This window comes from Apus apus, chromosome 5, assembly GCF_020740795.1.
Source record: "Apus apus isolate bApuApu2 chromosome 5, bApuApu2.pri.cur, whole genome shotgun sequence".
Lineage (NCBI taxonomy): Eukaryota > Metazoa > Chordata > Aves > Apodiformes > Apodidae > Apus > Apus apus.
In genome coordinates, this window is record NC_067286.1 from 30,486,308 (window position 1) to 30,500,338 (window position 14,031).

The window sequence follows — 14,031 nt, forward strand, 5'->3', positions numbered from 1 at the left end:
ATGTCAAACAGGACAGACTTCCCTAGGAACTTAAGAGTTGCTTGTGGTTGTTTAGGAGCCTTCTTGAGGTGCCATTACAGAACTACTAGCAAGAAATATTATTCAGTATCACCTATAAGTACAATGGGGGTAGAGTATTTGTCACTTTTGATCATCCAACTGATGTTGTCTGAACTGCTAGAGTCTGGACTAGCCACCAAGCCCTTTGTGACATCCACAGCAGTGGATGTCCTACATTCAGACTCCCATTTTGCAGGGAAATTAGTACAACATGCTGAATTCATCCTTGTAAAATTCCACTCCTTCAAAAGTAGATGCTGCCCCTTATGTTTGCATTTGACTATTAATAACCTGCTGCAAAAAGGCCATACCCCCAGTCAGACAGTATTGCCCATGACAGCTTGTGCCACGTGCTGCCTGACAGGAACAGAAGTGTTTCCGCACTGCTGGCACGCATGTTGCTGTTGTGTCTCTGCTTCAGTTGGTAGAAAGACAAAAAAAACCAACCAAGTACATACTATAAACACCAGGAGTATGTTCCCACATGCAAACATTGCTTTCTTTTGCAGCAATATTGAAGTGCCTACAGTGTATTTTTTTCCCCCCCAAGAAGAGCAAATCACACTGGCTACTGGTCTGAGCATAGAACTAGAATCCAGACACTGGTTAAAAATGTCACTTGGTATTAAAAACAACATAACATGGGGAAACTCACTTTACCCTGATAAATTTGAGAGTTTAACTCTCCGAAGGCAGAGTTAAGGCTGAAGGAGCAGCAGCACCCCAAGGAGCCCCACTGCCACGCAGGTTGCTCCCACAGCCCACAGAGGAGTGTTTCAACACCATTCAGTATTAGGTCTGAGGGTGGGACAGACTGAAGTCAAGCTCCCAGAGCTTGGCAAACACGCCAAGATACATTCCTGTTCATCCTGGAGGGGCAGCTTATCATGGTGAGAAGTCATGCTGTTAAGCAGTAACAGGTTTAATGATTAACATTTGCATATATCCAGCAATAATTTAGAAGCCTTTTTCAACCTGGGTTCCCACTCCCAGCAGCTTATTCTCAAAATGTTTCTTCACTCAAATGAACAGGCAGAAGGAAATGCACATCAAAACCTGAGCTGGCTGATAACTGAGGGGGTGCAAAGTTTCTGACAGCTCCCCAGCCACAGTCACAAGCACAATTTATTCCCCCCAGGCTATCTCAGGCCCCTCAGATTATGCAAAGTGCCAAAGCAGTTTTCAGGTGTCCAACTCATCACTGAACACCTAGAAATTACTAGAGGTATGGAGGTTTTCCAAATAAATTACAAAAGGCCAAGTGTGAAACCCTAATAAGAATGAGGTACAGCCAGTTGCAACAGCAGCTATGACAGGACAAACTGAGTGTTAATTGTCTCTGGGTGGCAGTTTGAATTCAGTACCAGGTTCTCTGAATTCACACTGGTACACAGTTAGTATCCAAGCTGCCTTGCCTTCACTGGTATTTTAATCAGAATTAATAACTGGAAGTTAGCATATCTGAATAATTAACATACTGTGGTGTTTGGTTTTTTTTCTTTCTTTCAGCAGAGATTGAGGCTTCATCTCACTTCTACATCAGGGAAATGAAGAGAATGCCTTCTCCCCCCAACCCTTTATCTTACTCACCTATGGAGGTTATGAACTTCCCAGGACAAAGGCTGTCTCTTCTGTTCACATTTCACCTCACACAGAAGAGACCCCGGTCTGGATACCCAAATACCCCTATGAGGACGGATCTGCAGATGATCAGGAAGGACCCAGAAGCAGAGGCTGCATGTGCAGTCTGGGCTAGGAGCAAGACATACGGGCCATCTCAGACTGCATGACTTTGATGTGCAAATCGCTCCGAAAAGGATGGCAAGGAGACTGGTCACTCTGGGCAGGCTTGGGGCAGCCCCTAACAGTTGATTATTCAACAAGTCTCCCTGCATTCTCTCTCGCATTCTAGAAGAGCCTCAAAACAAATTGCTCACACACAGGAAGAGCCTTCCACAGAGACTGACGTGCAGCTGTGAGCCGGGCTGTACACTGCCCCAGCATACAGACTTACAGCCAGGGCAGGGGAATCGGTGGCAGCTGCTGGAGCCAGCTGAGTTTTCATGGAAACAGTGTCCCTCCATGTCTCTCCTTTTGCACCTGAAGCCTCAGCACACTGCCAAGACTCACCCAGCTCTTGCCAAGCAGACCCAGATGATGGCTGGAGTCACCCCAATTGTGACCCAGTGTGGATCTGACCCGTGTTGCACGTGTGCTGAGCCCACCCCGGGCTAAGCAGCATCTGACTCTAAAAAGGGCTTCCACTGACCAAAGTGCATCTAAATGTACCCCTATCAGATTTGGGGCAACGGTATGAAAATTTATCTTGGGAAGAAAAATACTGAACCGATAACTTAAACCAAATTCTGATCTCAATAGAAATATCTTCCATTCAAATTCAGCTCACCTACTCAAGACTGGAAATTTATGAATTGCCTTTAATAATTCAAAATAGCCTTCTGGCAACATACTTCATGACTGTCCTTGCCACAGAGAATGCTGAGGACCCCAGTCAAAACATCACGCAGGGCCAGGAAGTTAAATATAGCAGTGGTAGGTGTATTTCTAGTGAAATTATAACAGCATTAACAGAAAGCAAGCTAGACAAGAAAATTGATGATGTAATGTGTATCCTCAAAATTTACTTAATCTTAATGAATCTGTCACAAGACCCAGCAAATTCCTGGATATTTAATAAATGCTGCACACAGCATTATTTCCTTTTTTCTCATTCATTGCTGTATAAACTAGGGAGTCACTAGGTCACTGTGCATTTCTGCTTTCTAACACGTCAAAGGATTCCTCTCTGGTGAACAGCATCAACCATCTACACTCCCCACCTGAAAAAAAATAGTCAAGATATTTCATTTAAAGTTCAGATGTTACTATTTTGAATTCTGCTGAAGTCCAGCTGAAGGAATCCACTGAGTCCAGCTGAGTGCATCTACTTACTGGTTTTGTGAACATGCAGCCCACTGGCACAGCAAGTCCCTTTTGCACACTTCTGAACTATGAAACTAGAGTAACACCTTACAAGGCTCCTAAGGTACGGAAGGCTGTAACCACAGAGGCACAGAAGACTAAGAAGGTGATCCCTTCGTACACCCAGTTCCCATCAGCACTCTCCCCTCCTGCAGCTGCTGGTCCTGCCCAGCTGACTGCCAGGAGTCCCTGCTCCCACATACCAGGCAATCTGAGGACAAGGACTAAGGACAGTGTGTCAGGGACCTGTCAAAGCTCAGAAGGTCACAGAGCATCCCATGCAGACCCTGCAAGAAGGCAGGTGTGAAAATTTAGGAAGAATTTTCTCACTCCTTCAATGCTTGCAGTGATGCAAACACTTGTTTATCCATGCCTTGCCCTTCTTTATCATGTCTCTTAGGAGGCACAGGGAAAGGTACAGAGCCATTCCAATCCCCTTTAAGCTCAATGCAACAGTTATAATCCTCAGCTAAAAAGAAACAGGAGGAAAAATGAGATGGGCTATGACAGGTTGGGAGGACTAAATCCCCATTAACTAGGGCACAAAGATTTAGAAGGCTCAGTGTTGCACACAAAATATGACTCTAACAAGGTCCCCACAGTACATGGTCCCTGACAGCTCCTCAGTGAGTAAATGCAAGAGGGGGTTGGTGAGAGCCTCTGCCACAAGGATGCCAGCAGTGAACAAGAGGACTCTACTGCCATGGCAGTGCCTTGCCAGGACTGATGTGTTCAAAACCATGGGGGTGGCAGGAGCACTCAGGTAGCCCATTTGATTCACATGTGCAATGGGCAACAAAGGTCAGAGGGGTACTGACCAAGCCAGGCAGAGCTGCACAATCCAAAGGCTGAACAGCAGCAGAGGGGAGAATAAACCAAATAACCTATTTTTCATGTTAGCCTGCTGAGCACAATAATTTGTATCTCCCCACCATGTTTCCCTTCAATTCCAGAACATCTTTCTTGAAGGTGAGGCTTTGGACCAAATAAAATTAATGTATAAATAATTTACAATTAATAATTATTTGTAATAATGCTGTAAGCTAAGTGATGCAAGCAGATCAGCAGATTTTTCCTGTTACCCAATGTGACACAATCTGTAGCCTGCACTGCAAGGACAGCATTGGTTACTTTTATTGTAAACCACCTCCTCCTGGCTGACCTAACATGGAGCTTGAGATCTGTGTCTGTTCAAGAATGTGACCTAAGCCAGCAGTCTATCCATTGACTTAAAACCTCCTCACATTCAGCCAAAGGGAGATTCTGATGGAAGCTTGGGCAGCTTCTCCATGGCTAGACCTCACTTAACCACATTTCATCATCGCCTGACCCAACGGACTCCGTGTGCTGACCATGGCTAGTCCTGAAGGAACACCCATTTCCCAGCCCTTCCCATAACGTCTTTGAGAGTGCCCAACCAGTGTGATCCAGTTTTCCCAGCACAGACTGGAAACACAGTGCCCACTAGCAAGCATGGCACAGCAATGGGGCATCCCAGGGCATGGTACAACCAGTCTTAGACCACTCAGATGCAGAAAGGATGCAAACAGGCACAAATTTGTTCATGTTTGCTCCCACAATTTCTTTTTTTAAAAGATTACCTCACTGCAGAGCATCCTTCTGCTGCCAGCCCAAGCTCAGTGTAAACACCACATTGCACTCCAAAGGAGGGGAGAAACATGACTGTCCTCACCCCAGCCTGCACCTGGTACTGCCAGAGCTGGCACTGCTGTTCCCAAAAGCGTTCCCAAGAGCCACAGCATCACAGAAACAAGTACAGCACCAGCAAGGATGTAGCAACCCCTGTGGCAGGGGCAGGGTTATGCCCCACCTGTTTGTCGCTACCCCTATCAACTCACACAGAGACCACCCCAAGAGGCTACTATTTGAGCCCTGTTTGTAGTTACAAATCAGGTACTTCAGCCAAACAGACATCTCATAAGGTTAGAAAACACAGCCTACTGCATGAGCAGCCTTGTGTGGCCAGTAATTCCTACCACAAAACTATATCCAAATCATCTCCAAGAAAGGTACAATAGAAAAAAAAAACAAAACACAAAACAAAGCAACAACACATACATAGTATAGCACTTGGGAAATACAGCACAATCACATCACTGAGCGCCAGGAGTCTGCAGTGAGCACTTGCAACATTCATATTTCCTAAGTCACATACTTTACTATAGATTTTTACAAGTAAGAAATTACTTTGGAAAGCTACGTAGGGAGCACAGGATTTTTCTCACTTCACTGTGCAGTTTTGATGGCTCCCATTGGCACTGCCATTGTACCCCTGTTCCCACTCAAGACTAACTCACAAGTGACCAAAGGAGCTGCACTGCTTTTTGCAGCTCTCGCATGCTCTTCCCCTTTTATTAGGCTTTTTACTACATACTTGATAACAAAAGGCACAAAGGTACAGCATGGCATTACTGAGCATGACACCCTCTGGCACCAAATACTTCATTCAGGGCACTCAGCATGCAAGCAGATGGAAAGCATCAGTGCTTTCCAATTTTGTCCTGCAGGAAGACTTTTTCAGACAACCTCTGAAGACACCTGCATTGGGTAAGAGCACTTTTCCAGCCAAGTCCTGGCTGTTTCAGGATTTGGCTTATCCAAAACAGAAAGGCAAGGAAAACATTCCTATTTTTTTCCCTCCTGTGCCAACAAAATGGCTGTGACAGGTTTCAGTACAGTTGCTTTCGCTCTGATACTTTAAAACAAAGCCTCCTCACAAGGACCATGTTTTAGCTTTATAAGATGAAAAATTTGGAAAGGGGGAGAATGAAAATAGGAGGTTAAAGAAGATAATTTTCTTCAGCTTTAGCCAAATGTCATCAGTGCCCATGCTATAACCTAAGTTAGAGCGTTAACCCAGCCCGACCACAGCAGCCCTGAAGCCTCAACTCTATGGTCAACCCTGCAACTCCCTCGTGACAGGATGACCTACGAAGCATCACCAGACTGGCAAAAACAGCTTTCCTGGTCTGTGGCAGCTTCATCTGTGTCCTGGGGTAGGACGGGACTTAAGACACCCATAGTGCTGCAGGACCTGAATTGCCATTGAAGAAGGAGCTGAGGCAGGTTACTGCAGGGATGATGCCCCTGAAGTAGCCAAAAGAAAGCTGCTCCAAAGGGAGGATGCAAGTGTCTATCAAAAACACAGGCTCTGTCAACACTGAGAAATTATCCATATGTTCAAAGTACATCACAACATGTGTAATTTCTCTGGAAAGATGAGGCCCAAGAGAATACTTTTTTCCCCTACTTTTTTTTTAACATACTCCTCTATATCTCACTGCCTCCACAGCCACAGGCACAACTGGGACTTGGAAATCTGATGGGAGCAGTCCACTTCCTGCCCTTCATCCCTTTATTAGTTGCAAGAATACATGCTTATAAAAATACAGTGAAAGATAGTGGCCCTTCCTTTTCCTTTCCTAGGACAGGAACAACCAGCTGGCACTATGGGGAGAGCTGAGGAAGAGCAAGAGATCCCTCCTGGCCACACTCTGCCTCAGGGCTTCTCCTGCAGAAGGGAGGCAATGCTCTGTTCAGCACAGGTGAGCCAGGGGCCCCTGCTGACCCACATGTTTCATCCTCAGCACATTTGCCTGTGTTTATTTCATTGTCTTTGTGCTATGCTACAGGTTCTTCTAACAGCAATAACTAAGTCCTTTTTCAGAGCTCAAACATGGGCAGTCTCAGTTTGGTGGCACTGCAACTGAACGAGATCTTCTCATGCCTTTCAAGAGACTCCTGACCTGCCTGCCTCAGGATGAAGTGCTTGGGCTAGGTTTCACTATGGCAAAGTGCAACCCAAAATGTCCCTCAAAGGCTTCTGTTTCCAGCAAACACTGCTAAACTTTTGGCTTTTAAATCTTAGGGCAGTTTTGTATACAGAAAGACAAATCTCACTGGGGAAGCAGCTGCATATTGAAAGAACACTTCAGCTCACTGTAACTTGCAGCTGCTTCACCCAATTATTTAATGGAAAGATTCTGATAAAAAAAACATCTTCAGGAGCACTGCACTTTCATTCCCTCCACACATCTCATACACCATCCCAGGCTGCCACACTCCTTGAGCTCCAGACCACACTGCAGCTACCTTGTCATTTTGATTAACAATTAAGGAGAGTACTGCCAGCTGGATATTTATGAATATTACTATTGTGAACCATTTATTTTATTTTTCTTTCATTTTTTAATGCACCACATAGGTCACTGAGACAAATTAAATATGGAATTGTTTTCTGCCATTTAGGCACATTTTAAAAACACAAACACCATAAATAAAATATTAAGCTGCCAAACTGTCACTCAATCTTTCCTCCTGCAGTAAAACCCCTGGAGAAATAGTTAACAAGTCATCATTTTCCAGGGAGCTGACACAGGCCTCTCATCTGCCGTTGAGAGAGATCCCACAGAGATTAAAAAAAACAGTGTTGCAGGGGTCTGGCCACATCAGGAACAACTGCCACAAAACCTCAAGCGTTAAGGACTGTCCCCATCCTGCCCCCGAAAGAGCAGAGGCCATGTAAGTGTAGGGAAGAGGGGGGCAGGTGCTGGATTTGGGCAGGGCAACAGGCCAGACTTACAAGCACAAACCCAGCACTCGGAGGGAGCACGTTCCCCCTGCAAAAGCACTGGTGCTACCACCTGCAGCTTCTTTTCCATCTCATTTCCAGCACCTCCAATATTTGCAGAGCCACAGAAAGCAGAGCTGCTCTGCAGACAGGCATGATGGAGAGCCCAAGTCCCCTTTGCTGTTCCTTTAGCTTGAAGGGGAAATGATGTTTTAAAAAAACAAGAGCATTTCACAAGCTGTTGAACACAGAGACTGCACCAGCTTGCTCACCTTACCTTGCCAGACTCAGGTTCCTGCTACCTGCAGCTAAGGTGGTCTAGCTTACACATCATACATGAGACCATACAGCCTGGAGACCACACAGCCTCCTGTTTTTTGTGCACACATGTGCAAACTGATGTGTCCACCCAGTGTTAAAAGCAGAAAGAAACCTATAAAGCCACTTTCCTGATCTTTGCCGCAAAAAAGCAAGACACTCTGGAGTGAGCAACCTGGTAAGAGTCAAATGGTAACGAGACTGCTGAAGTGAGCCGTGGCACCTTATTAAGTATTAGGCTCTCTCTCTCCATGGCACAAGAGGACAGGAAATAAAATCTGTACTTCTTAAGCCTGACAATGTGCCCATGCAAGGAATTAGTGCTCTACCCCCTCTTGCTGTTTGGGTTTTGGTTTTTATTTAGGATCCACTTTGATTCCCAGAGTTATACCCCAAGGCTACGAGACCTGCCTCTGGGCAGGCACACTTGCAGAAGCCCCATGGGATACAAGTCCCTGAAAAACAGCACCACTTGTCTTTTCACAAAAGCTGCAGTTTATCCCAGTCCTGAGAGAAACAGCATCCGCTGAAAGCGGTGCACAGAAGAAATGTGATGAGATTGGAATAAAATCAGTCATTAATTAACAGTGAACATCAGCCAGCACCTGCCTATTTTCTGACTAAACTAGAGGGGGCGAATCAAATTATTGATATCTTTCCTCAGCAACTATCATCAATGCCTGCAGACAATTCCTGTCCTCAGTAGCATGTCCCAGAGGAGTCTCTTTGCTTGCCATCTCACCACAGCTTGGTGACACTCGGATCAGCAATATTTGCAGAGCATTTAGAAACCCTTTACTACATGAGAAAGGATGCCGTGGTCTCATCTCCCCAGCGCTCATTTCACATGGCTGAGCACAGAGGTAGGGAGCAGCCAGGAGAGCTAAGCCCAGGCAACCTGAGCCACTAATACATCATCAGGTCTCCCAGCTGCTGCAAACAGGCTCTAGAGAGGTCATAGAGAGGCTACACAGGCCACAAAAGTTGGCAGGACAAGTGGCAACATACCTGCTTCAAAGAGCAACTGGGCACCAGCCTAACACGATTCAGAGCATTTAACTAACATACTCTTCCCTCTCATCATCCAGGTGTGTTGCTGCTTTCCTACCACTACACAGTAGTCAGCAAGCTGGAGAACCCAAAGGGCAGCCTCACCTCCAGCTTTTGACTGGGAAATGGAAGAAAATACTTGGCTCACAGGCAGCCAGGAGCAAAATTCCTCTTTCAAAGCTGTTTATCAGCCACCCTGCTGACAACCAAGCTTTGCCCAGTGATGGCCTTGCTCTCTTCAGTGGGACACTGGTACACTGAGTGAGCTTTCCGTGTTGCTTATTTTCTTTTCAGGCAGGAGGACAGAATCCTGGGCTATTCCCATAAGCACTGTGCTAAAGCAGATGAGCAGCACATAGTGTATGATTAACTGCCCATACATAGTGTGGGATTTATGCTAAAGGCCCTCCAAAAGACACACTGCACAGGTTCTGCCTGTGCTCCTTTACAAGGAGCAGGAGGCAACCTACTGCCTGGTAAGAAGACAAAAGAGCCCAGAGAAAAAGTCCATCCTCCAGAAACACACAACACATAAAACAAGTGCCAGAGGTCCAAGTTCTCCTCCTAAGTGATATGAAACTATGGAAAAATGCATTCCTAGGACCATCGTACTCACTCATGCTTCTGCCTGCCATGGCAGGTGGAGGGGGAAGCGTGCAGTCAGGCCTGGCTTCACTTATTTCTGCATTTTTATTTCAAGCATCTGTAGGACCTGACTGGGGAGAGGCCACTGCAGAGAGCCCACATGACAACATTTCTGGCTATAAAACAGTGATCTGGATGCTCACTGTTAATGCACAATCTACGTCTGGGACACTGATCTCTGACTGTTCCCCCACCAACTTTAACAGTGGAAGATTTCCCTTGCTGACTAAGAGTCAGATATCTGTATTTTGGGTTTAAAGTTGTGCTACTAAACATGGGGTCATCAAATAACAAACCAGTTTCAAGCTGAGACTTGCAATCAATTATATTTTTTACATTAGGTGATTTTTATTCTTTGCATTTGTAGAGAATAAAGAAGAAAACTACAAGCCCAGAAAGCACTTCCATTTTTAAAAGCCATGCAACTCACGTTAACTTGCCTGGAATTTGAAATGTCACAGAATAGACAAAAGAGCAGAACTTTTGGACTTGCTCACCCAAAAGCCAAGATGTTGTTGTCCCAGACAGAAAAGCAGCCAATTTTAGAAAATTGAAAAAATATTTTCCAGACACCCTTAAGTCACATGAGTCACCCTTATTTGCAGATGAGCCCAAAGCTGAGCTCCCATACCACCACTCATGCAGAGCAGGGAAAACCAAAAGCTGGATTGAAACAGGCAGCTTGCCTCAATGGCTCTGCAGAAGGCCAGGGGACATGGGAAGCACACAGAGCACGGGCATGCCTCCTCTTACACAAGACTGCCATTATATATTATGTCAAGTGATCTAACTTTGCAGGGAATGAATGCAGGGTTGAGGGCTCTGCACTAGAAAAGGACAGCTGCTTCTCTAGATTAATCATTTCTCCAATCAGGTGGCTGAAGTGGCACATTTTCCATGCTGGCTGGGAGACAGCGGTGGGCAGTACTTCGTCCTGCATGCCATGCCTCCAGGAGTCAGGGTGAGGATGCATGCTGCAGACCTCTGGTACAGCCATAGCCTATGCACCACCAAGCCCCACAGGTTCACATGGTCAAGTCAGCCCACAGGACCAACTGCTCAGACCTCAGCTTGATGCCACCCCCCACAGGGGTGCTGTCCCCAGGCCCTCGCTGGCCTTCCCGCCCTGGGCCTGCCAGCAGTGGCTTCCCTGCTCCTGCCCCAGCAGCACAGGCTGAGGCTGCAGCCAGGACAGCTCCTTATTCGCCTCTCATTGCAGGGAAGCCCTCTAGTCATGGCACCACGCAATTACATGGCTTGCACTGCACCAGCCTGCCTCTCACAGCGACCCATCAAACCATTGGGAAAGGACTCTGCACGCACAAAGAGAAGCCCAAACACCACAGACCCCTCCTGTTTGCCTCCTCTATGCAAACGGATTGTGGCAGGTCAGGATGTAGTCTTTCCATCGTGTCCCACTGTCAGGAGCATCAGGAGAGGGTCATCCTTTGTCCCAGCTGCTGCCTGCTGGGGCGACTGGGACTTACCCAGGGAGGAGGCTGGCACATCCTGGGACCCCAGTTACAGAAGAACAGGATATGCAAAAGATGACGATTTTTCCCTGCCAAGGGATTTAAGGCATGGAGCAGAGCTGGGACGTCGTTCTGCGAGCAGGACCAGACTTGGAGAGGCTGTCGCGCGGCGCGATAGCTTGTACGGAGAGGCTCTGTGGTTACCCACCAGCGCTTCCCGCCTCCCCCAGGCAGCAGCAACACTGCAACGTGTGGCACTGCCACAGCAGCCTCCTCCCCGGGATTTTAAGGTGCTTGGCAGGTGATTCGGATTCTTGTAACCTCACAAGCCCTCAGAGAGGGAGTAAAGTAAATGCAACTTAAAAAATGAAGGGATAAGCACGGGAATGGAAAAATAAAACTGCCAGAGCTGCATATTCAAGCACATGCGAGAAATCAGGGCTCTGGGGCAGCTTCCTCCACCACTAAGCTGGAATCTGACAGGCAGCAGTGCTCCAAATCTTCCATTTGTTCAACCCAGCCCTGGCCTGCCCGAGAGCGTTTCCCAGCACGCCCCAAAGGGCCACAACAACAGCAGCACTTGCACAGAGCCCCTCGCCCAGGAAGCACTGTATTCATTCCCATAGTCCTGCTCCATAAAGGGTCTCATAGCAGAGCAGCCTGAACTGCTGGCAGCCCCCAGCCCTAATGAGCAGCAAATAATGTCCTTGCTCTGCCCAAAAGCCTCAGTTTTGAGTTTAAGCAGCTGCAAGTGATGCCCGAGGGTCTCAGCTGAAGGGTCTCCACCCTGCTGCCCAAAGGCTGAGGCTGCTCCGACAGCATTTTCCAAACACTCACAAGGCTTCCCAAACACCCCTCTGCACGCCTGCCACCCCCACTTTACAGGTGGAGAAAAGAGAAAGGCCAAAAATCTCAGCACCAGTCAAAGAAGGAAGCGGAGAGCCCCAGCGCTTGGCCCCTGCTCTGACTCCAGCCAGGCTGCTGCTTTTGTTTGCTTCCATGTGTGCGTAACTGGCTGATAAATGGATTTGCAGCCAAAGAGTGACACAGTGCAGTTCCTGAACTGCTTCAGCTGGATCACTCCTGGGAATAGTATTGCTGAGCCACTTTTGCTCAAGGGGCTGGTTTATTTTTTATGAATCTATTTCCTAGATTTGGAAGAGCTCTATTGATGCAATTATACAAGCTGAAAAATGACAAACCTCCTCCATGGACAGAGCAGAAAGGCCCTCATCACCCTTAAGTCAGGAGCTCGATTTTATCACCCTGCCAAACCTACAGATACCCATGAAGGCAGAGTGTGGAGCTGAAAACAATTCTGAAGTAGCACATCAGGATACTGCTATCACTCCTTGGGTTAGCAAGGAGTGCCAAGGACCTTTCCCATCTCCCACTCTGCCCAGACCCTAGCCTGAGGCTGACTTGTAGACCATGGTGTCTGGCTTAAAACAGACAGAAGTCAAGAGCTGAGCCGAGGTCCCCTCTTTGGCAGCGAAGTGGAGGGAGCTAAGGCAGAGGCTGGTACCAGCTGCACAGAACCCCCAATAACGTGCCACTCGCACCCCCCGGCCCGATGCCCGGCGCCCAGCTGGACAGAGGAAGGGCTTGTGAGAGGTCATGGTTCTGATACGGTCCTGATGGGTAAAAACTGTGATCATACATATATGATACCATATCATGTATGAGGGTACGTATGTTTGTATGCACCTCTTGAACGCGAACCAAAAAGCATTTCACCTCCCCCCTTCCTCAGCCACGGGCAGCCTCGCAGCCGGAGGAGCAGAGCCCGGCGGAGACAACTCGCAGATACTTTGCCCGCGGCATAACTCTCTTCCCCCGAGGTTTGCCCACCCTGCTCCTCGGTTGTAACGGCTGCCATGGTGACGAACACGAACGCTCAAATAAATACAACGCAACCCGAAGGCAAACCCCTTCGCCCCGCTCCCTCCCTGCCCGAGGCGGCTGCTCCCCGAGCATCCCTCCCCGGCGCGGCAGGGCGGGATGGATGCTCGGCGGCCGCGGCTTACTCACGATGAGGGGGATGGTCCTCTCTTCCCGGCGGAGCTCCAGCCTGCCCGCCGCCCTCTGCCCGCTCCGGACGCTGCTGCTCCTGCCGCCGCTGCCGGCGGACCTGCCGGCGGCCGCCGAGCGGGGCTTGTTGTCCTGCCATAAGTAGTAAAAAGTGCCCAGGATCCAGGCGACGGTCAGGATGGCGATGGCATTGGCCCTGATCCTCCTCATGCCGAGCGCCCCGGGGGAGCCTGGGAGCGCTGCCTCGACGGGCAGGGGCGGCTGCGGGAGGAAGGAGGCGAGAGGCGGCGGCGGAGCTGCGGCTCCCCCCGCGCCGCCCGGCCCGCCGGGTCCTAACGCCTCGCATCCCCCGCTCCGCCGCAGGGGGCGGAGGGCTCCACGCCTCCTCCTCCTCCTCCTCCTCCCGGCTGGCCGGCGGGGGGAGCAGCCGGCCGGGGATGGCGGATGCGCCCGCCGCTCCAGCCGGAGCGGGAGGGCTTGGCAGCCCCTGAAAAGCGGGTCGGCTGCGTGGGCTCAACCCCACGTGGCAGCTGCGGGGATGCGACCCGCACATCAGCCCACCCTCCCTGCCTTGGGTGTCCCAGCGGCAGAGGGTGCTCTGCAGCGAGTACGCCTTTGCGCCCCGCGGCGCACGGGACCCAGGCACCCACGCCATGGAGACGGGCATAGCCTCGGGGGCATCTCACCCTGAAACCTGGGGCATTCAGAGGTGCAAAGCTCTTGGGCTGACAGCGGAGGTGCCCGAGCGCCCGCTCCCATCGCTGCTGCGCACAAGCTGCCCAGCAGTGGCACGAGGACCCGGTGACTGGGCAAGTGCTACAGCCACCAGGCCTTTTGTGCCCTGCGGGGTGGGAAGCGTGGCAGTGGCGGGGCAAGAATGAT

At 49.1% G+C, this 14,031-nt stretch overlaps 1 protein-coding gene across 2 annotated transcripts in view; it reads right to left on the reverse strand.

The window, feature by feature from the left end:
* GALNT16 (polypeptide N-acetylgalactosaminyltransferase 16) overlaps window positions 1-13,390 on the reverse strand; it is a 77,909-nt gene extending 64,519 nt beyond the window's left edge. For both annotated transcript variants that reach the window (XM_051621610.1, XM_051621609.1), the window contains exon 1: window positions 13,150-13,390. In XM_051621610.1, coding sequence (XP_051477570.1) covers window positions 13,150-13,359 — 210 coding nt within the window. In that variant the 5' untranslated portion in view covers window positions 13,360-13,390. The remainder of the gene's footprint in view (window positions 1-13,149) is intronic.
* Between the last annotated feature and the right edge of the window lie 641 nt (window positions 13,391-14,031).